The sequence below is a fragment of the Falco biarmicus genome, chromosome 2, assembly GCF_023638135.1.
Source record: "Falco biarmicus isolate bFalBia1 chromosome 2, bFalBia1.pri, whole genome shotgun sequence".
NCBI classification, from domain to species: Eukaryota; Metazoa; Chordata; class Aves; order Falconiformes; family Falconidae; genus Falco; species Falco biarmicus.
Genome location: NC_079289.1, coordinates 58,303,508 through 58,324,579, shown reverse-complemented (window position 1 = coordinate 58,324,579; position 21,072 = coordinate 58,303,508). Strand labels below are relative to the sequence as shown.

At 40.8% G+C, this 21,072-nt stretch overlaps 1 protein-coding gene across 1 annotated transcript in view; it reads right to left on the bottom strand.

Annotated features, from left to right (window-relative positions):
- Window positions 1-21,072, bottom strand: part of PCCA (propionyl-CoA carboxylase subunit alpha) — a 309,664-nt gene that overhangs the window by 2,055 nt on the left and 286,537 nt on the right. The window contains exons 24-25 of the mRNA XM_056329081.1: window positions 14,267-14,407; window positions 1,722-1,799 (exon numbers count right to left, since the gene is read on the bottom strand). Of these exons, the coding sequence (XP_056185056.1) occupies window positions 1,722-1,799; window positions 14,267-14,407 (219 nt within the window). The remainder of the gene's footprint in view (window positions 1-1,721; window positions 1,800-14,266; window positions 14,408-21,072) is intronic.

Here is a 21,072-nt window from a genome sequence, read left to right as displayed (position 1 = left end):
TTCAAGTCCTTAAAATCCTAAAGAACCAAATAATTTGCTTAATATTAAAACGAGACGCCAAAGGGACACTGCAAGGTGCACATCAGGCCCACTGAATGGCCCGTGCACCATTCACATCCCACTTTGAAGGATTAATCAAGCAAACGTGGGGTTTACATGGCATCTGTACAGAGCGAGTGGGAGATATTTATTATCAGGAGAAGTACAAGCAGGATTTTATGGAACAGGCCCATGGGTTGCAGCACACCTTGGTGGGAAAAGGAAGGTTAAAGTAAAAAAATAAAAGTGGGTGGGTGGGAGAAGGAACGGCACTTTGATTACAAATACTAGTTAAAAACAGCAGATGCAAAGAGCAGCAATAAGGGGTTAAACAAAAGACGCAAAGATGAAAAACTAAATGCTGGGAAAAATTAATCAAATGAGAAAATGAATTATAGAGGAATTAATGCATGAAACAAAATAATAAAGTGGCAATGTTAGAGCAACAGGAGAAGGTACGTTCTTCCTCTCTCTGCAATTTTTTTTCCCTCGAGACCCAGTTTTGCACTAGATGCACTGGAAGAGGCAAGCCCTGGGTCCCAGCCTCAGTGACGATTTTAGTGCAGTGCCAAATAAGCCTTTCTTGTAAACACACAAACAGTCCTTGGCATCAAGACCCATCTTGAGATCTCAGCAAATCTTGCCAGTGGCTGACATCGTCCCTGCTGGAGAGTCAGGCTCCTTGCTGCCTCCCTCTGGGCTAAGGGATCCTGCATTGGGGTTTGTTTTGTTATTTTTAATAGCAAAATGGCAGTGCATCAGGGCGAGCAGCGGGGCTTGTCCCCAGGCAGAGAAGGGCTAAGACAGGCTAGAAGACATGAGAACAGGAATACATCATCCAGATCCAGACTCTGCTCTCCCTTTGAAAAGAATGGATCAGGGGCCACGTCTAGGTGATGGTTTCAGGCTGTGAATTATAATCTGGCACAGAGATTCACTGAGGTCATGACTTGGGGGCTGACAGTCCCCAGCCCAGATGGAGTTAAGGCATACCCTTGCCATATAAGCTTAACCAGTTCCCCAGCCAGAGCATAGGTTCTGGTACATCCTGCACTGCAGCAGAGTCCCAGCTCGGGGACTGCAACAGTGATCCCTCAGAAGCAAGGGACCACAATGCACAGCCTTGCAAAGCTCAACACATTCGCAGATCTATGCAATACAAAACATATAATGTGTAATATAAAATGTGTATAAATATATGTATGTGTAACAGCCACAATAATTTAAAAATTGCTTTTTATCTTCCCACAAAGACACTTTCTATGCCTTGTTCTGAGCGGGTTTTTAATGTCAAATTATTTGCCCTTAATGAATTAATTGGCAAAGAGATCTTTCTTCTTCAGTTGCTCTCTGGAAAGATGGCATTTGGAGAAACAATGTGCAACACCTTTCAATTCAGCTTGGCATTGTAACATCTCAGAAAACAAATTATTTAGGAGAAAAAGAGTTATATGAATTTCTGAAGCCAGTAAAACTATTTCCTGCTGTGCTATCTAAGGCTCGGAACTACTTAACAGCATTCACAGCAGATGCAAATGTTAAAAATTAAAGACACCTCACTTTGAAAGACTTAAAACAATCAGAATTAATTCCTTAACAACCAGAATCCTCCCTTTTTCCTTTTTAAACTCTATCCTATTTGACAAGTTGCATATGGTTTTAAGTGACCCAAGGTAGCTTACCTTGCCTGTTTTAGCAGCAGTCATACTGTTCTGCATTTTCATTGCTTCAATTACACAAATCTCTTGACCTTCTGAAACCTGGTAAAATTCAAGCAGTACGAAATGAGGATAGAGGATTTGAAATGCTCTAAGTGTGTATGAGTCTTCTGGAAAATAAACGGATTATTTCATTAAATGCTATAAAGACTGTCAACGCACAAGTCGAATCAGCCAGCTACACAACCACAATACAAGCCACAACCGCAAATCACAGTTGCTTTCGACAAAACTGGCAGCAAAATAGGAGGAAAGGAACTGCCTGCTTAAAACAGCCACCCCAGACAAGCCTGAAAGGCTCTTCCCCCATCCCATCCATTCAGCTCCAACTTCCACAGTTCACATTTCACATCCACCACAGTTCAACATCAATTAAATCCAGAGCAAAATTTAATTTGTGCCGTTTTGGCCAGGGAGCCTTTGCTTTGCTTCCCTGGCACAGATCCCATGGATACTAATCCTAATCCAGAAGCCAAAAGTTTCTTGGCACGTATCCAGGGGAGGACAGGCTGGAAGCTCCAGCCATACCCATCAGGCTAACATGGAGCAGAAAGTCACACCGCTGCACATAGCAGCACCTGGATGGTGGCTGATGGCTTCCATCTGAGGGAAGGGAGCACGCCCGCGAGGAACCACCACCTCCCATCCACATCGCGGGGGCAAAACCATAATTTTCACTGCAGCTGACAGCTCTTGAAAAGGAAACGTTCAAGTTTCCTCTTTCTGCTTGTTTGCACTCTGCTAACAGGCATGCGCAAGCTCAAGGTCACCAGTAACTCACTGGGCTGCTCTGCTGGGCTCCCTCTGCCTCCCAGTCAGACTCTCCCTCCAACGCCTTGGACCACGTTGCGCAGTGGAAACGGCCACTCAAGGCTTTACAGCGGCTGGGGGGCTGCCTGTACAACACCCACAGGATTCAGAATTCATCCCTCGCGTAACCCAGCCATCAGCCAGCCATCCCTCCGAGACGATATGCGCTGGAAAGGGAAGGGTGCCGGGCCCTAGGTGCCAGTATTTAGGACTCGTGCAGGTCCACCCCCTTTGGGATACCTGGCTTTGAGTGCCTACTGCAAGTCTTTTCATCAGGTTATTTTGCAGATGTATTCTGCCGTTCACTCATTATCCCAGCAAATTTGGGATGCTTTCACTCCGATGTCAAAGTTTCATTAAAGAGAATAATTTGTGACCTGCAGAGATCTGGTTTATGTGTTTGTTACATGGGCCAGCCCCTTCAAAATGTGTTTGTTTCTATACATACAGATACACACATAGATGTATTTCTCTAAATATATGTAAAATTAATAATGCATATTTAAGAACAACTGCATAGCACTTTGGAGGAATATATTGTCTAACAGACAGATGTGAAGCCAGAGATCAAACGCACATTGCATGAGGTACACTCTGAAAATTTAAATAAAGCTTTTCTTCTAAAGCATGCACCAGCAATGACTGAAAAACGTTGATGTCTACCTATGGATTCTGAGCAAAACAGAAGAAAAGCCATTATGTTAAAAGGTGCTCAAACCCCCTCTCTCCAACAGACTGCCAACAGCAATACGACGGGCTTTTGGGATATAATAAGGGAAGCATTGGCTATGGGAACACGGTGCACTAACCGGATACAGAGAAAAACCAACACCCAACACCTCACCTGCAAAAATTGCACCCTGAGCTTCAGGCAAGCATTTAAGTCATTAGCAGTGTCAAATTCAGTGAATAGTATCCAAAACTTGCTCTTTGTCCCCAGTTTTTTCCCCTCTATTCCCTTTCCCCATCTTTTGTCTCCTTCCTTCCACACCTGCTCTCTGCCTGTAGCCTTGTCCCAGCAGCTCTCTTTCCTTCCCTGCTTGTTTTCTTCTTCTCCCTGTCTCACCACTCACTTTTCCCTCCATCTGCTCTGAACTTCCCAGACGTTTCTGAGGTTAAGAGTAAGCTATGAATATCTGCTTCTATTTATAACAAAACAAACCACACAAAAAACCAAAAAAAAGGGCAAGAATGATTGCTGGAGAGGATTTTTTATAGTGTATTTCAGAAACAGATTTCCCAACCTTAGGTTAAACTCAGCTATCAGAACACTAAGAACACGGGCCACTAAAGATTGCTGAAGACTGACAGGCTAAGGAGTGCAGATCTGAACCAGGTGGCCTAATTTCAAGGGCACAAGAAACTCTTCTCTTGAGCCACAGCGCAATTCAACTGCAACATGGCTTCATCAGTTGGATGGAATGCAAATTAAGCAGTTAGGAATTATCTAAACAGAGTTCTGGAAATACATCCACTGGAAAAGTGCAGAATGGTCTCTGCAGACCTGAAGTACAGTGCTCAAATGCCAGCAACTATTAGTAGTTGTGGGATGGAAACGTCCATGAATCTGAATTTCTCCTCTGTTTCTCCCCTTTATCAAAAATAAAAGTCTTTGTGTTTTATGTAACACCTGCTGGATTAATGACAAAGGAAGAGGTGTCCGGGAAGGACATAACCCTCCCAACCCATGAAATACATAGACAAAGTGTCCAGCTAACATCTAGTCTTACTAATTTGTGAGGAAGGAGGCACTTTCAGCAGGTACCATGTGTGAAAATGCTGTGTCAGTACTTATGATGATGTGCAATTTGTTGAAAATTACCTTGGTGAAAGTGTCGCTTAAGCACAGAAGTTTAATTACTGTTCTTATGTTAAACCTTTACAGCTCCACTCATTGTGTTGCAAAGCGACAAATCCTAAAATTAGGCACTTGTATCTCTCTTTTCTCTTTTTCAGTCTTTTGGGCATTGTCCAATTTCTTTCATTCCATAATTACACATATCCTTTTGCCTGTTATTTAGCTGGCAAATGAAAACTGCAGTGATGTGTACAAGTCCTTGCTTTCTAACTTATTTAAGGATTTATCTGGACCATTCTTAACCTTGCATTTTCATCGTATAATTTCTTTCTTTCAGTGGATGGTTTACCACCATCTTTACATTTCAATTTAGAGAGGTCTCAGTGATGACCCCGATCTGTCAAAACAGGCAAATAAAATCAAACAAAAAATCTGATTGATTGGAACCAAGTAAAATAAAAGGGCTTCTTTTTGACTGGAACCAAGTAAAATAAAAGGACTCCTTTTAAATAAATAAAAAAAGAAATAAAACTAAGGTATCTTTCTCACAGAGTTATGCTACAGACATGTATGCTACCTTTACATTGCTTGGAATATCAAAATAAATGAGTGATTAACTGTTAGACCCGCAGTCTGTATTTTGGTAGTTTATTTCTGCATGGCACAGTTTGAAGCAGGTCTTCAGTTTTGTTCTCCGCAGACTGGAAAGGAGAAAGATTTAAAAAAAAAAAAAAAAAGAAAGAAAGAAAGAACTAAAAAAGAAGGGAGAAAATAATCACTGAAGAGGAGGGCACTGAACATCTCGATGTTGCTAAGAGTTCCGATGTGAATTTGGGAACGGTCAACAGCACTGTGTGACTAACCGGGGACTGCGCAGTGGTTGTTTTCTCCGCTGGCTGAAAGGTTACACACAGGACAGGGAACTGTCTCTAGTCATTTCCATTCCAAGCAGCTCACGACACGGGGTGGAAGTAGAGTTCGAGAAGCAGCAACCCCGCGCCGTTTTCATTGCAGCTACAGGAGGAACACAAAGCCTAACTGCGCTTCCAGATAGGTCTCTTTAAAACTCAGAAACACAAAAAGACAGCGCGCACCCGAGGGCATGGCTGCCATGGGATCTTTGTGAATATGGTACACTTTCCTCAGACTTTTGTGCATCATCTGATAAAGCCTTAACGATTGTGACAGGACGTCTTCAATGTTAGGCTTACAAAATGGTCACAAGCCCCACAAGTCTTTCTGATAAACCCAATCGGCACTGATGTATTTCCCCGCTCTCTGTCTAATTGGTGTAAAGTTTGCAGATCTGAATCCCCTATCTTTTATCCAGCTTGCTGCGTCCTCTCCTTTGACATGAGGTCAGGGTTCACATTCGCATCCGATTATCGAAGTGGCACTCATTAACCGGCAGCCTGCCTTGCACCAAAATGAGTTCGCTGGAAGGGGAACTCGGCCCATTTACTCAGCAGATTTCAGCATTTTAAGGAGGCCTGAATGTCACACAGTATTGCTACGTTTTGAGGAGTTTCAGACATCTCCAGCTGATGATTAATTGTGAGTGATGGGAAATAAAATCCAGTAAAGCCAGCTGCTTGCCATGGTCGGCAAAATTACTATAATGGATATAGGCTGCCAATTTTCCAGTTTTACTGGCAAGTCTTCCAAGTGTAATTAAGGGAAGTTATAAATGATATGGAAATCTATCAAGTCCCATTTATTTTCAGAGGACTCTTTCCCCTGAGACTTTTATCTTCAAGCTTATAGTTTGCTTTGTTGTGCTAATGATTTAAACCACTTCTTATTTCTGATTAAAGCCCCCAATATCCTTCATAAGAAGTTAGATCCACTTTATTCGGAAGGATTTAAAGAAACAGAAACCTCTTTAAAGTTGTGTTTGTTAACTGTGCTGAGCTCTCACTTCCTCTGTGGAGGCATAACAGACTGTCCTCCATCTTAGGCTCCTCGCTACCATCTGGATTTCTGCTTCCCAGAAATTCTGGGGATTGGGAAAGATCTGGTGAGGGGGGAAGAGAGGGGGGAAAAAAGGGAATTAAAAAAAGTAACATTAAAAAAATCCACAAACAACAAAACCTCCATTTCCCTCCAAATCCTAAATACTCCAAAAACAAAAGATCATAGGTGCTGCCTTAGACGCTAGGCACTTAGCACAGGGTGGTGTTGCTCACTAATGTTGTTTGATTTGGAATAAAAGCATGAAAATGATGTGCAAAGGCCTAAAATTGGAGATGTAAAGGATGACTGCACAGTATTCCATTTCTCAATTTCATCCTTCAGAGCCACAAAATGGGGGTGATACAGTTACTGGATGAGATTTACAGTAACAGCTGTGGTCTTCCCACACAAGGGAGGACCTTCTAATGGGCTAAGGTCTGTTTTGAACAGACGGGGAGTAGCAAAACAAGGTTCTCTATTAAGGGTGTGCAGTAATATTCCTGATAAAGAAAATGAGTAGTGGTAGTCAGATTGTTTTAAAAGACCTAAATCTCCTTTCACTGTTAAAAAAAAAAAAAATTTTTAAAAAAAAGAGAGGAAAAAAAAAAGCTATTTTAGAAAGCGCTAACTGCTAAACAAAAGACATGTAAATGTAAGGGTTTGGATTTTTCTTTATCTCCTCCCTACAAACTGTAAAGAATGCATAGGAACCAGTGCCAGGGGCATATGGCTTTCTCCTGTGCTGAACATTCATACAAAAGACAGGTTCATCAGTCATTGGAGTATCTGGATAAAAAATTAGCTCCTGATGGATGGTATTTAGAGCTTACCTGCTGCTAGTACATTACCAGAGAAACACAGGTTTTGAAACCCACATGACATTAGAAACTGCAGACCATGAAATACCCCACGTGCAAGCGCACTCATAATGTACGCCAGGTTATACTAAATAAGAAATAAGCTATTTAAACCCTCTGCCTAAAATTGGGCCCGCTGCAAGGAACCCTGGGTCAGCCCTACACAGGCCAATTAATGCACAGCATCTGCTGTATAGAAGCCGTGCATGAAGCACTTCCGAATGATTTCAGCAATTAAAAGAAAACTGTTTCCTGCCTGTTCTGACAGCAACTGTTTCAATGCAAGAGTGAGCACCAAATCATTGTGTGCAGCTGAAAAAATTAAGTCTTTTTTTTTTTTTTTTTTTTTTTTAATCTTGTGAAAAGGGGGTGGGAGGGATGAAGATTTCTTATGGAATCGGATCGTTCTTTTGTTGTCCGACATTCTGTGTTTTTCTGCCAAATTAGACAGAAGGCTCCGAGGGTTTACGGGGCCCTCTACAGTATCACCTTCTGGTGCACTGTGGCTCCCTAAAAAGATGGATCAATATCAACCCTGCTGATTTGCCTACAAAAGTGAAAATCCCTCAATTACATTTTTAAGACCATTATATTTAGAACACAGGTGCTCTGATGCATAACAGTTTTAAGGCTCTTGGAGCTGAAGGGAATAAAAAAACCAATGACGGCCCCAAGCACAAACGATCTCAGATTTGGTTAAAAGTGAAGTGAGAATTGGATTTTATTGATGTCTCCTTTCTCAGCTTTGGGAAGACACCAGTAAATATCCTCGCAATTTCCACTATGCTGCGACTTGTGTCCCTGTTGAGCCTTGTAAGTAAGAAGGGACAGTGCAAGACGGTGCTATGTGAAATCCAGTTATCCTCTCTTGTCACCTTCTGCAAAATAATTACAAACATTCATCTTCTGTAAAACCACTGAACAGTGAATTAAGTGTGCATTCACTATCTAAAACCCTTATGAAGATCCTGGGATTTTTGTTTGTTTATTTGTTGTTTAAACTTAGTCCATGCTGCTATCATTCCCTTCCCAGATTTTTTTCTTTCTGACTTGTTGGCAATCTGGCAGTGAGCATTCAACAGGAAAACAAATCAAGAGGAATTGGATCAGCAGCAATTGAAATTCCTTGACATTGTCCATTACCATGTAAAATAATTAGTGTAGGTTTTCCCTTCTTTCTAAATTAACTTTGAAACCGGAGCTACAGAGCTGCAAATATAATTAGCAGCAATTAATAGTACTTGACAAATCATTATTAAACTTCTTTTGCCACACTCCTTTAATGAATGAACCCGAAGATCACACATCCCAAATTTTGTGACCTCTGACTAACCAAAGGTCAGTGATGTCCCCCTGACAGCAATCACCACTGGTCATTGCACTCCCACTTATCCAAAACACACTTCCCCAACTGCTTCCCAGATCTCAGCGTGCTGGGGAAGTGATACACAGGCAGAGCACTTCTGGGGGCGACTCTTGTGCTACTCAGCCCCAGACAAGGCTTAGTTTCCATCACACCAATCTGTATCAGTCAACTTTTTCAGTAACAGCTAAAAAGTTGCTTATCATTTGAAAAGGCAAAGCGCGCGCACACACACACACAAAAAAAACCCAAACACAAACCCAAACTATTAATTCTTTTCAAAGGATGGTAGCATTTTTCCCCTAGGAGGAAACTCTGATAATATTGACTATTTGTACCTCATCATCGGAGTAAGATTTCATTCTTAATTACACCATACTAGAACACAAATCTTAAGACTGTGCAATTGTGTAAAAAAAAAAAAATAGAAGAAAAATCTATTCAAGTCAAATAAAAAAATTACATAAATATGTTGTGAGTAGCTACTATAGTTAAGGGCTTTTTTAATGTAACCACAATTATTACTTGAAGCCTCGTGTTGTAAGAATGGTGAAATATTCAAATGCTTTTGCTCTTCAAATTTCACAACTGTGAAAACATTTTCATTTCCTGTTTACCAATAATTTCCCCCCCCAACAAAAATACACCCCAAAAAAATATTTTATACACAGAAACATAAAAACTGCATGAGGCTCGTGACCACATCTGGGCAAGTTTACAAACTCCCTTTAACTGAAAAATACAGTTTCTGTTTGCTCTGAGATTGCTATAGAACAGGAGGGAGGAAAGGAGGTAAAGGGAAAGAAAAAGGAAAAACAACAATAGAAGAAAAAAAATGTTCACACACAAGAAAAAAATATTTAAGAATATCTTACTAAATTATTGATACCATATTCGTCTAAATAAAAAGTGAAACTGTTCCTTAAGCAAATACATTTTTAATATTTTCTTGATTGTTATTTCTCTGTTACAAATTCCAACTAGTGTAAGGATGAGTGTAAGAAAAATTATTTAACTGCTTTTAGATTTTGCGGTCTGAATGGCAAATATGACTTAAAACAACACACAGCTGGCTGACAGCAACAGGTATCTTTATAACTCCACCTTTTCTTTCACAAGAATGAACAATACACGAAGAAACAGGATTTCGGAAGCTGTTTGGGTTTGGTTTTTTAGTAGTGAGCATTTCAGCAGTAGAGGTCAAGCAAGACATATGTTTTCCCATAGCAAGAACTTTCTAAGACTCGTGAAATGGAAAATTGTGGAGAATTTTTTTTTTTTTAAACTACTCTTCTAAAGAATAACAAAAGAAATTGAAGTAACGTGGATGCAACTGACCTGGAAGAGGAATGCAGTTTCAAAGAACTGGAATGCAGCTTAAAACATCTTCCTCGGTTGTTTTTAAAACATGGAATCACTGACAGTAATGTTTTTTGTAAGTTATACAACTAAGAAAACAGCCTTTGAGTTACCAATTTTGAAATTCCTGTGAGATAATTAGCATATATATTAAACAGCTGACATCTTGGTAGAAAAAAAAACATTCTATGCAGTATCAATACCCATAGCTACACTAGCATCAATTCGAAATCATAAAAAATTTTGATCTGAGAAAAGTCCATTTAAAGAGAGGTTAGAATAATGATAACTTCCAAACCCTAGGGTAATCGTTCAATTACTGGAAAGAAGAGAGGAAATTTAGAAACTTAGGTCAAATTAACTAACTGCCCTTTTCTTTTGGCCATAGTCCTACAAAGATTCTATAACACTGGGGTGTTTACCCAGAGGTGTTTTACATTTACATATTTATGGCTGGGGGAATCATTAAAGTGATTTAGCCCACCAGCACTGGTGTTAGCTTACTGACCGATTCTTGGATTAATAATGCCACCTGTTCTACCTAATTTAATTAAAAAAGAAAAACAACCAATAGAAATATACAGCTAAAAGAAAAACATATTTGCACTTCTGACAAACAGAAAACTGAAAAAGCAAAACCTTTATTCATAGGTGAAAATATAGCAAAGGCTCCGAGGCAATCAGGACAGTTAGTCTTTTTTTGTTGGAAGCATTCAGACTACCGAAGTGGGAATCAGCTGTGGGAGCACTTTGGGTGGCTTGCTTTAAAGGGGGCATGACAACACTGCTTTACCCCTTCAACTATTAGGATCTTGGGCTTTCCTTGCTCTTGCAACTCAAATGCACGGAACCTTACATGCACAAAAACCAAGCCAAGCAACTCAAGGCAAAAAGAAATACTTGCAAGTGACTGCCTGTTTCCTGCCCTCTAAGTAAAGCAGTGAATTTGTGCAGCTTTAGCAGTTTTTATGGTGCTGTGGTAGTTGTGGTGAGATTAAAACCAAGTGCAGTGCCACCTCCACACTCTGGCATAAAAATACTGCTGTGTGCTAGCAGGGCAGCTTGTGCTGCCATCGGTGTCAGCAGAAACAGAATGACTCCCTTGCCTGGACTCAAAGCCCAGTGGTTTCTCTGGTGCCCCATGGTGCCAAGGGCCAAAAAGTAACTCTCCCCAAACCAAATTTCATCCTAATGCACACACTCATCGTTAACAATTTACTTAGAAAATAAACGTGCAAACACCCTCACCTTTCCTATATAATGTGACTGCGTTATCGTGAGGAACATCAGCTAAATTTAAATCTTCTTTCCCTAAGTAATATTAGCCTTCTTTCCAGCCAGCCAGATTTCAAATTTTTTTGTTGTTTATGTTGCTTTCAGCTTCTGAGTGCCTCCATTGTGTTTCCAGGAATAACTGAGTGACAACTAATTACAGTCTTCTGATCACATGAAGGAAAATAAAGAAAGTAGCTAAAAAAATTTGCAGCATTGCAAGTCCTGCTTCTCTCTACATGACAAACAGCACTTCCCCACTGTTATTAAACCTATAGAACATCTTCGAGACAAAGTAAATTTCTTGTATATGCAGTATCTTGTGGTAAAAATTAATTGAAAACTGCTTATCAGACCAGCTGGATAGAGGATGCTCACGCAATCTTCTATGGGGCTTCATCAGACCGAAGTATTTTTCAGCAACAGCAGCCAAATGAGAACACCATGCTTTAAGGAAAAACAATGACACATCGAGTGGAGAAAACTAACGCAAAGATCAGCATTGCCTTCTCATTTGGCTAAGGACACAGAGAGGGACTAACAAACACCATATGCTTTACCTGACCGGGTGTGATGCCCTTTAGCTGAACCACAGGCAATAAACATGAGTTTGCAAGTGTGGCCATTCAGACAAAGATGAGATGTCTCTCTCTAGGAGTTTCTCCACCGTTTGTAAAGTTACACCTGAAGGAGGGGTATGGCAGCCCAGCTCCCCCTGCTACTGCCCGCTCCGAGAGCATCTCTCTGTGAGCTCAGCGCTCTTGCAGGGGCTGTGCTGCGTTAATGTTGTTTAGCATAGACCACAGGTTAGGAGAAAACAATCTCAGAGTAGCTAATAACCAGGCAGCTTTATTGCTGGCAGCAGCAGCAACACCTGAGTAGAAGGATGGACAACTACCTCACATTCACCCATTTTTCAGCTGTGCTGTTTCCACACACCGTGCAAATCTGAGGTGCCAAACCCAGTTGCGAACACAGAACAGGAGCTACATAAATTCCCATTTCTCCAGCATGCTAAAGAAATCAGAGTTTTCCCAAGCAGTGCAACAAAAAGAGCTGTATTTATCAGGGAGCTACAGTTCCCTGCCCATCACGCCTTGAACAGCTGTAGCGAGTGAGCTGGTTACTGACGGACAGCCAAGACATGTAATCTGAATCACACCATCCCACTGCTTATTCAGTGCCGATAGCTGATGCTACCCTCATCTCCCATCCTGCCCTGCTTTTTTTTAACGTTTTGACACTAGTCCTGAAAAGGAAGGATTTAAGTTAAACCCTTTTCAATAACGCAAATGTGTTTTCGCAATTAAAGCCACACAATTAGCATTGACAAGCTCAGGTCAGCAGAACGTAGATTACGCCGTTCAAATGCTCTGCCACTCAGTGCCTCCAGCAAAAAGCTGCAGGAGAGAAGTGTGTGTGTGGGGGGGGAAATCTCCACACATTATTTAACAACTTATGCTCTGATGCACTGCACCACTTGTGGATTTGTGGAGGGAGGTTCATTTATTTATTTACTTAAAATCCCTTTGGCTCTGGCCTCCTTCTTCACTGGTTCTGTTCCTTCAAGACAAGAACTGTTCTTCAGGGCAAGAAAAGGCTGGTAATATTTTACAAAATTAACTTGTCAAAAAAATCTTAAATAAATTTTAAAAAGCTCAAGATTCTTGCCTTAAAAATGGTTCCCTTCATTCTTTGCAAAAAATAAAGTATTTGCTTAAGACCTCCCTCACATAGCTACTCGTACTGCCTAGACACAGAAATCACAGATTTCTCTGTCCAAACAATGACACAGTGATTAATTTTAATTGACTACTGCTGGTTTTAAAGGTATAAACAGTGTGTGTGTGCATGTATAGATCACAAAACCAGAAAACTAAGTGTAGAAGCTAAAAGAATTTCTCTCTTGCTCTTTTTTATTCAGCTGCACTTAGTTCTATTTTCTTAGAAATGTCTTTATTTCATTAATCCAAACATTTGCACCTACAGATCTTTAATACTAACATGATGACTCCCTCCTCTCTGTAAGCAGAAAAAAACATATATTCTAAAACCAAAAGTGGCATCATAGCAAGATATAAGCAAACAAATGACTTTACCAGCACGACTGATGACCATCACACTAGGTGCAGTGCTAATTTTGGACTTGAGATCTCGATCCCATTTCCACATCATCTCTTAAGAAAATCTAGGTTTCACTGCCATAGATTACAGAGACTGTGACTAAAGCTTGCTGTTTATATCTAAGTGCCACATACGTGTTTATGGCATCATTTAACTGACAACAGTACTTTTATCTGCACAATCTGATTCAAATATTCCTGTGTCCGCAATGTATGATACAATGTGGTAGAATTTCATACAAAGCTGAGTTCAAGTAGGTGTTTATATGTAACTCTAAACACTGTATTTACATTTGCTTCCAGCTCAATGTGAGGTAAGAAGCACTGGAAAACCCCGGGACAGCCACAGCATGTTTTGTTGCCCTTCTGTATGGCAAGTTTATTCCTTCTGCAGGACAAAAGGATTGCCGTAAGAAGCTGGGAATCCCCAGCATAGAATTCCCAATTCAGGAAATTCATGTGTCTTGCAAAATGCTAACACAAGGACTCTTAAAAAAAAAAACAACAGCGGGTGGGGGGTGGGTGCGTGCAGGGGTGCAGAGAAAGTTAAATATCTTCTGTCCCTTGTGTTTAGTAATATTTTCATAGTTTCAGGGCAGAAAATCAACAATCCCCTCCCACTAGCACTAACAGCATATATATACTTACATATATTTACATGCACATATAAGCACATACAACACAATTTTTTTCCCCGGCCAAGGCATTTGTGAAACAAAACCAAGCTATTTGTAGAGTTTCAGCTGTGGACTTGTACCCAGTTGAAAATTTTCCCTTTAAAGCCAGTTTAATTTGAATTGTTGTTCTTATTAGCTTTTGTAACTCAAATGAAAAGCAGCACACATCCTTCAGCATACTTTATTCTACAGGTGACGTAAAAAACCCAAACTGTGACCTGTAGTTTCAGTTGCACCAAGGAGAAATCTGTGTGGAATATATAATGAAAATGCAGATATATAGATCACATTTCTTACCGTATCCCCAGGCTTGACAGAAACTGCCACCACTGCTCCAGGCATGGGAGATCTCAAAATGCTGGAGGTGTCCTCTGCTGCTTTCTCTGGCATGTACTTGCTCAGCTCTGCAGCAACCTTCGTCAGTATTTGTAATTTGTACTAAAGAATAGGAAGAGGAATGTTTTAGAAAACTGCACCTTGGTGAATTCCATTCCATAACCTGCAATATTTTATGGCATGTTTTTATATACTACTTCTGTTATCTGTTCTTCACAGGAGTGTCTAACAAATCACTGTTTGAAATCTTTTTTCAGAGTTTTATTTTCAGGATGTAGAAAGAAAAATATGCGACCCCAATCCGCAGCAATGATTGCGTGAAAGGAAAGAATCAAGTACAGTAAAGAAGTGCCACGTTCATTTAACAATTGGGGCTAAAGAGGGGAGATACAAATTTAAAAACCAGAAATACCTTTATGCTTATTGCACGTTATGCACATGGATAAGGAAAATTGAGGGCTTCATTTCCAGTGCTGTGCTGAATTGGAAATTGACCTTTTGGGAAAGTCTGCCAGATTTTCAATGACACGATTGGTTTTAAACATTATGTTTACTTTTTAAACATTTTTTATTATGTATTCAACATCTGAAGTCAATAACTTGCTTAGATTTTGCGATTAAAACATATTAACCCATTTCAATTCCAGTTTTTCATGCGCAGACGCAATGATGGAGCGTTGTGGTTGTATTGGACACACTTTATCTGTAATAAAAACGGTTCAGCAGCTGTTATCTACCTTGAGAAAAAAGAATGTTTTCTCTAGTTGTATAGCAATTAGAAATGGAAGAGAATATGATGACTCTCAAGCGTCTGCGAGCACCGCTTTGAACAAAACCTTTCGGAAAACATGTATGAGCATTCACTAATCGCAGCTGCGGGCTTTCGGTTTTCAAAAACTTGTGATCACTGACAAATAATTCATTGCACCGACACAGATGGCCTTCACCTTCGTCCCAGTGCACTTGACAATGAATGCAAAAAGCCAGTAGATGGCAGCCGGTCTCTGCGTGAAACTCCTGCCTCACCCAGGCCAACTGTGTGAAGACCAGCACCGCACTTCATCAATAATTTAAACAAAGGTTTTAATAATCAGCATTGGAGGAACGGCATTTACAATTCAAATGTGTATTTTGCTGATGTAAAGTTCAACACCTTGCTTCGAACAGTATGTTTTCCTCCAAAACAATTAGCTATTGTTTTATTAACAATTAAATGTCTTTACTTTTCATTTTTACACAGACAGAAAAAATCCGATATCCTTATGGTGAAGGTAAAGGGGGACTCTACCTTCTGCTTCTGTAGAGAGCAGAGCAAGGTACTTAGAAATACATGCAAAAGGCGATTAACTCTGCAATGACATCTTTAAAAAGCAGCTTTCAAAGCCAAATTAAAACAACGCAACAGAGGATTATCATCCTCCATAAATGGCGTTTGGACACGCCGGGTTACGTGCAACGAACAGTGCAGCCATTCAGTTAGAAATACCTGCTTCTAACCAGAAATACAAGCAAATGGTTACACGAACCAAACCCCTGCCACTGCCACCCCAGTAAATGTAATAAAATGCCACAACCAATGTTCCCTGAAGCTGTAAGGGGAACCCAAAGCTTTGAGAACCCATTCCCAGACACATGCCTTGGTTACAACCGATATGGCACAGGGAAACCTGCACCATTTTGTATGCAAAAAGCTGCTCTAACTCCAAGCCTCCTGCAGGCATCATCATGACAATTAAGGCTGTGGCACACACATCTCCAACCCAAAATACAGCGAGTTCTCTCCCTGCACAAGCAACTACATTCAATGCAGCGTGCCCCTTGCAGTTTCTTTTTCTAAAAGTAAAGTGTGTGTGTGTGCGCGCACGCACATGCGTGCACGTATGCACAATTGCATGTATGCTGTAAGGAGAGGGGAGGCGATGCCTATAGGAGATTTGATGACATAAGTTGCAAATAGAATTGCAGCAGTGTGACAAGTCAAATAATAACATCTTATGCATGTTTCTTTACTCTTGAGTGTCTGTTTTGCAATCAAGACATACAAGTGTCTGCCAGTTTCTGAAGGATATGATCCTTAAGTGAAATTACTGTGCAAATAAAAGCTTTTTACTCCTATTAAAATTCATCTGAGTCATAAGTGGCAAGGCAAAAAAGCTTGTAGAGTGTATTCTGCTGTCAATCTAATAAACATTCTGTGCAGAGGGACTATTTATCAAAGATAAATTGTACTTAAAAGTCCTTCATTAAATCTATGGGGGGGAATATAATTACACCAAATTGCACAGTTTCAGTATCCATGGTTAGTGTCTTCTTTGTACTCAGAGTTTGAAAATAAAAAAAAAAAAACCCAAAAAAAAGGAAGAACACAGAAATAAGTTAGATTTGTGGACTGTATTGTTGCCTCTTGCAAGAGACTATTTTGACATGATTTCAAAGGATTAGGTTTAGATGCCATTTCATTTTTTAAGCCACATGTAACACTTCTGAGCTGCCCAATTTCAAAATTGAAGTGAAAGCTAGACCTTCTGCATCCATCTAGGCTGCAATATTTCGCAGGGACTGAAACACAGAATTCCCTAAGCACTCCACAACATACAGCAGTGGGGGAAAAAAAGATGTTCCTCTGTATGCTGCACTTTAAAGCTCAGTTCTCCACACCAAGTTAAAATATCCCTAGCAAACATTGTTTTTACTATCTTTATAATTTTGGTATCTTTTAGATTCCTTTCTCTGCAGGACTCCTGCTTTGCTTGGAGTGAGATGTAAGAGTCAGTACTCTCAAAGCTTTAAAACGCTGGTCTTTGTTATTGATGAACTGTTCCTTTTCCTTTTGTATTTGTTTATTGTTCTTTAGTCTGTTTGGGGGATAAGCAAGTTACTGTAATCAAAAAGTAAAAAATATCAACAGTAAACTTCTGGGGAAAGGCCTTTTTTGGCACAGTTGGTTCACAAATGACCTTTTCAGAATATAAAAAGACAAAGTTGCAAAGAAAGGTTCCATCTTTAAGATTACCTTTGATGTATTTCTGCTGCTGGCTGGACCCCACTAAATACCCACAGAAATGTCCCTTTGTAAGGCTGTTTCTTGTCTCTTGGGGATGAGCTGGGTGTGTGTATGTGTGTGTGTGCGCGCGCACAGGGGGGCTGTTCACCTAACCCAGGTGCAGCCAAAGCCTCAACACCCTCTGGAAGACTACCTCAAACAACACCTGCCAGTGCTGCTGCTGCAATGAAGACAATTCAGAATACCCTGTATTTTTTCATTACATGATTAACACAGCTGCTACGCCTTTGATTTAGTGAGGACAATGCTGAACATACAAAGCAGAAGTTTCCATGTGCAGACGAGGTTCAGGTTTTCTTCCTTTATCCTCAGGAGGAGGAGATGGGAGAAAGAAGGGGTGTAAATTGGGGTAGGCTGTAAAGTTTGGGTTAGGAATAGGGACCAGAAGGTTTCCACTGGCCTAAACCAGAAGAAACATCTGTTGGAGTCATAAATAGATTGCGGGTGGACTCTCAGAGCAAGGAAACCTGCTAGCCATCAGATCTGCACTGATGAGTAGTTGTCACCAGCCACTGCTCCACGCTGCAGGGTTTCAAAGCCTAATTCTGCCAGCCAACGTCAAGACAATAAAGAGGTACCCAAAAGGAGCTGTACAGCTTTTGATGGCACAGAAAACAGGTGTTTCTTTTCCACAAGACGGTTGGAGTCCACAGTTAGTTGACAAAAACTATAGCAGGGAAAAGTGATGGTACTGAATATTTTTCTAAGGGTAACAATATCCAGTCCTGCCTCCCCACCAAATGAACTGGATGTTTATGTAATGCAAAACTACTTCTTACAACCAAATCTCCATGACAAAAAAGAAGAAAACAAAAAGGTGTAATAATAGCAGTGCAATGGAGTAATGGGGGGAGAAGAAAGCAAACACAGTGAAAATTATACCTTGGGTTTTGTAGATATATACTGTACTGATTCCCCAAGTCAGCAGACTGGCTGCTACAAAAAAGGCGGCCAGGGCACATCTGACCCCATCTTTGTTTAAAAACAAATTCTGTAGTTTGCACAGATGTGGTTCTCTTTCCGTGTACAACAGAATATTGTAAACTTTCAGTAAAACGCTCAAAACTGCACTCTGTTACATCTCACATTAGTTTATTAAATATGATCTTCCCTGTACACCTGAAACGTCTCCAGAAGCTGTAAATGTTCCAACTCCACTGGAGATTTTATAGAGCAATCACTACCCATATGTTACTTATGGCAGTGTTTGGACTGCTGACCAGATGTGGATTTTCAGTATGCTTTACCTAAATGTTCAGCCATTTTTTTCAAACGTCTGTCATTCTTCTGGTCAGAAGGGTGAAAATCTCATGTTGCTCAGATTTCAGTAGAGAAACTGTCTACTGTGCATCTTCAGCATTTTCACTAACCTTGCAGTCTCATTTTTGGTATCAGTGAAATTTATTAACTGTGATCACATCATTTCCTTTCAACATTCCTAATCTGCACCCTGCCTCAAGTCACTTAGCTGTTGTCACCTGCGGTTTGATGTCATACATTCACAAGGAGTATGTTATTCGGTATTCATTCAAAGCAAGACTAAGCAACGTTCCAATGCTGAACACAACGAGCATGCTGCCTTTTTTGTTAACCGATGTACATTTAACATCGGGACCATACCCTTGCTTAGATTACCACAGCATCGAAACAGGAAAGCGATATACTCATTCCATATTACTCGAAGGTGCCAGGCACCACCTTCTTTCAGAGTCAAGGATTTCTCATTCAACAAGATGATAAATGACAGTTTGCAAATCACAGAGGCTTTTTTCCAAGCTCCGAGTTCTAGAGCTAATTTACTTCCAAGGGTGGTAGTGAGGACTGGCATTAACACCTGCACAAAATAACAGCACTTTCGGTCTAATGGAGGAGCAAACACTCAACACGCTAACAGAGACGGTTAAAAAACCCCAACAAATAAACAGAACAGAACAGCCACAAAAATCATGAGCCTTCAGTAGCAGCCAAAGGGAAAGACAAAAGAGAGGCGCCTCACCACCACGGATACACGCTCCAGCAGCAGAAACTTAATTAGAATTGTAATTCAGCCACATTTCCCACTTCCCATTCCTTGTGTGATACATAATTAACACTCCAGAGAAACCTAACAAGGGTTAAAGCCATGCAAAAACATATTCCCTCCACTTCAGACTAAGGCTGAACAGGCAGAATCAAAAACGTACAGGCTGAAAGCTTGGAGATGTCCTTCTCTTGGAGCTAGCATGCAGCCGAGCAAGGTGAAATGAGCAGGGAGCAGGGAGGGAGCCGTGCGAGCAGAGGAGCCTGCCACAGCTGCAGTCGCTGGAGCAGCCTGTTAGCATAATGCTTTGACAACTCCATCAGCGCAGTCTCAAGGTAGCTGTCAATCAGGATGCATCATTTAATACAACAGCACACTAAGGATTTTCTCCTACAACCCACATGACAGCGTATCTACAGCTCTATTTATATCCGCGCCCAGTTGTGTTTACAACGCTGTTGTAATTAGAAAAGATGCAACAGGCAGCAATATTATTCAGATTTCCATTTTGCCATGCTGCCATGTAAAGTGCGATCTTGCTTCACAGAGTCATGCTAAATGACAAAAGCGCTATTTTCTTCAGTCTCAGTGCTCAGACAGCACTTCATTTGCAGCTATCTATAATTAGATTAATGGTGTAGTGCCGTACAAAGCAGGCCCACTTCACATCAGATAGCATATGAATTAGGACAAACACTTATTCCAATTCCAGGCAGAGAAAGCAGTGACTGGGGTATTTAGCATACCCTTTATGGTGGAATGAGATGTTAATTGTGTACCATTACCTCTAAACTGCTTGCTTGTTGTATAAATCACTGTGCTAATTGATGCAGAGATAGAAACGTAGCCACAGGCAAGAAAGCAACGGAATGAGAGCTGAAGATGGTGGATAAAGGATTATCAAGTAAAACCATATGGAGATGAGATTCCTTTGAAACCTGCCCACAAGCAGTACTACCATGAACTACAGGGGGAAAAGTGCGGCACTGCACTGACGCTTTAGAAAAAAGATGTATTTTACATCACAGTTTCAGAACAGAATCTTAGTAGCGAAACCAAGACCAGCAGAAAACTGAAGAATACACGTGGGTAATGATCCTCCACACACACTTCCAAAAGACAAGTAGTAGCAGGCTAAGCATGCCCTGGGAATAGGCATCGTGCTGCCCGGATTTTGGGAGCCTGAGTTAATAAGTAACGCTCGTAAACTATCCAAAGCAGATGTTCCCCTGACCCATCTGCAGACTAGAAATGCAAGCTCTTTAAAACAGAAAACGTGTCTGTGCTAAAAAAACAAACAAACAACAAGACATTCAAGTGGCTACTGATAAATTAAATATCCCCAAATAAGGAGGAAAAAGGGAAGCAGCTTTACACACCTGTAGTAACAACTACAGATGTTCTATAGCCCATGCATATACAGAGACAAGAAAACCCGTGAAAAACCTCCCTCCACAAACGGTGCAAGCAGGAGTGGAGAATCTCTCAGAAGTAACAAGTAGCTGTGCCAGCACCAGGACTAACCAAGCCTGCTTTCTCACTGATGGGGTTTCTAGTTGTTTGTCATCTCTAGAACAGCCTCACAGTCTCGGGGGCATTTGTAACCGCACCCCGCAGTGTAGATTCCCTCACCTTAAATAAACTGTGAGTTTGACTAAACACTCTGCCCACACTCCCTACCAC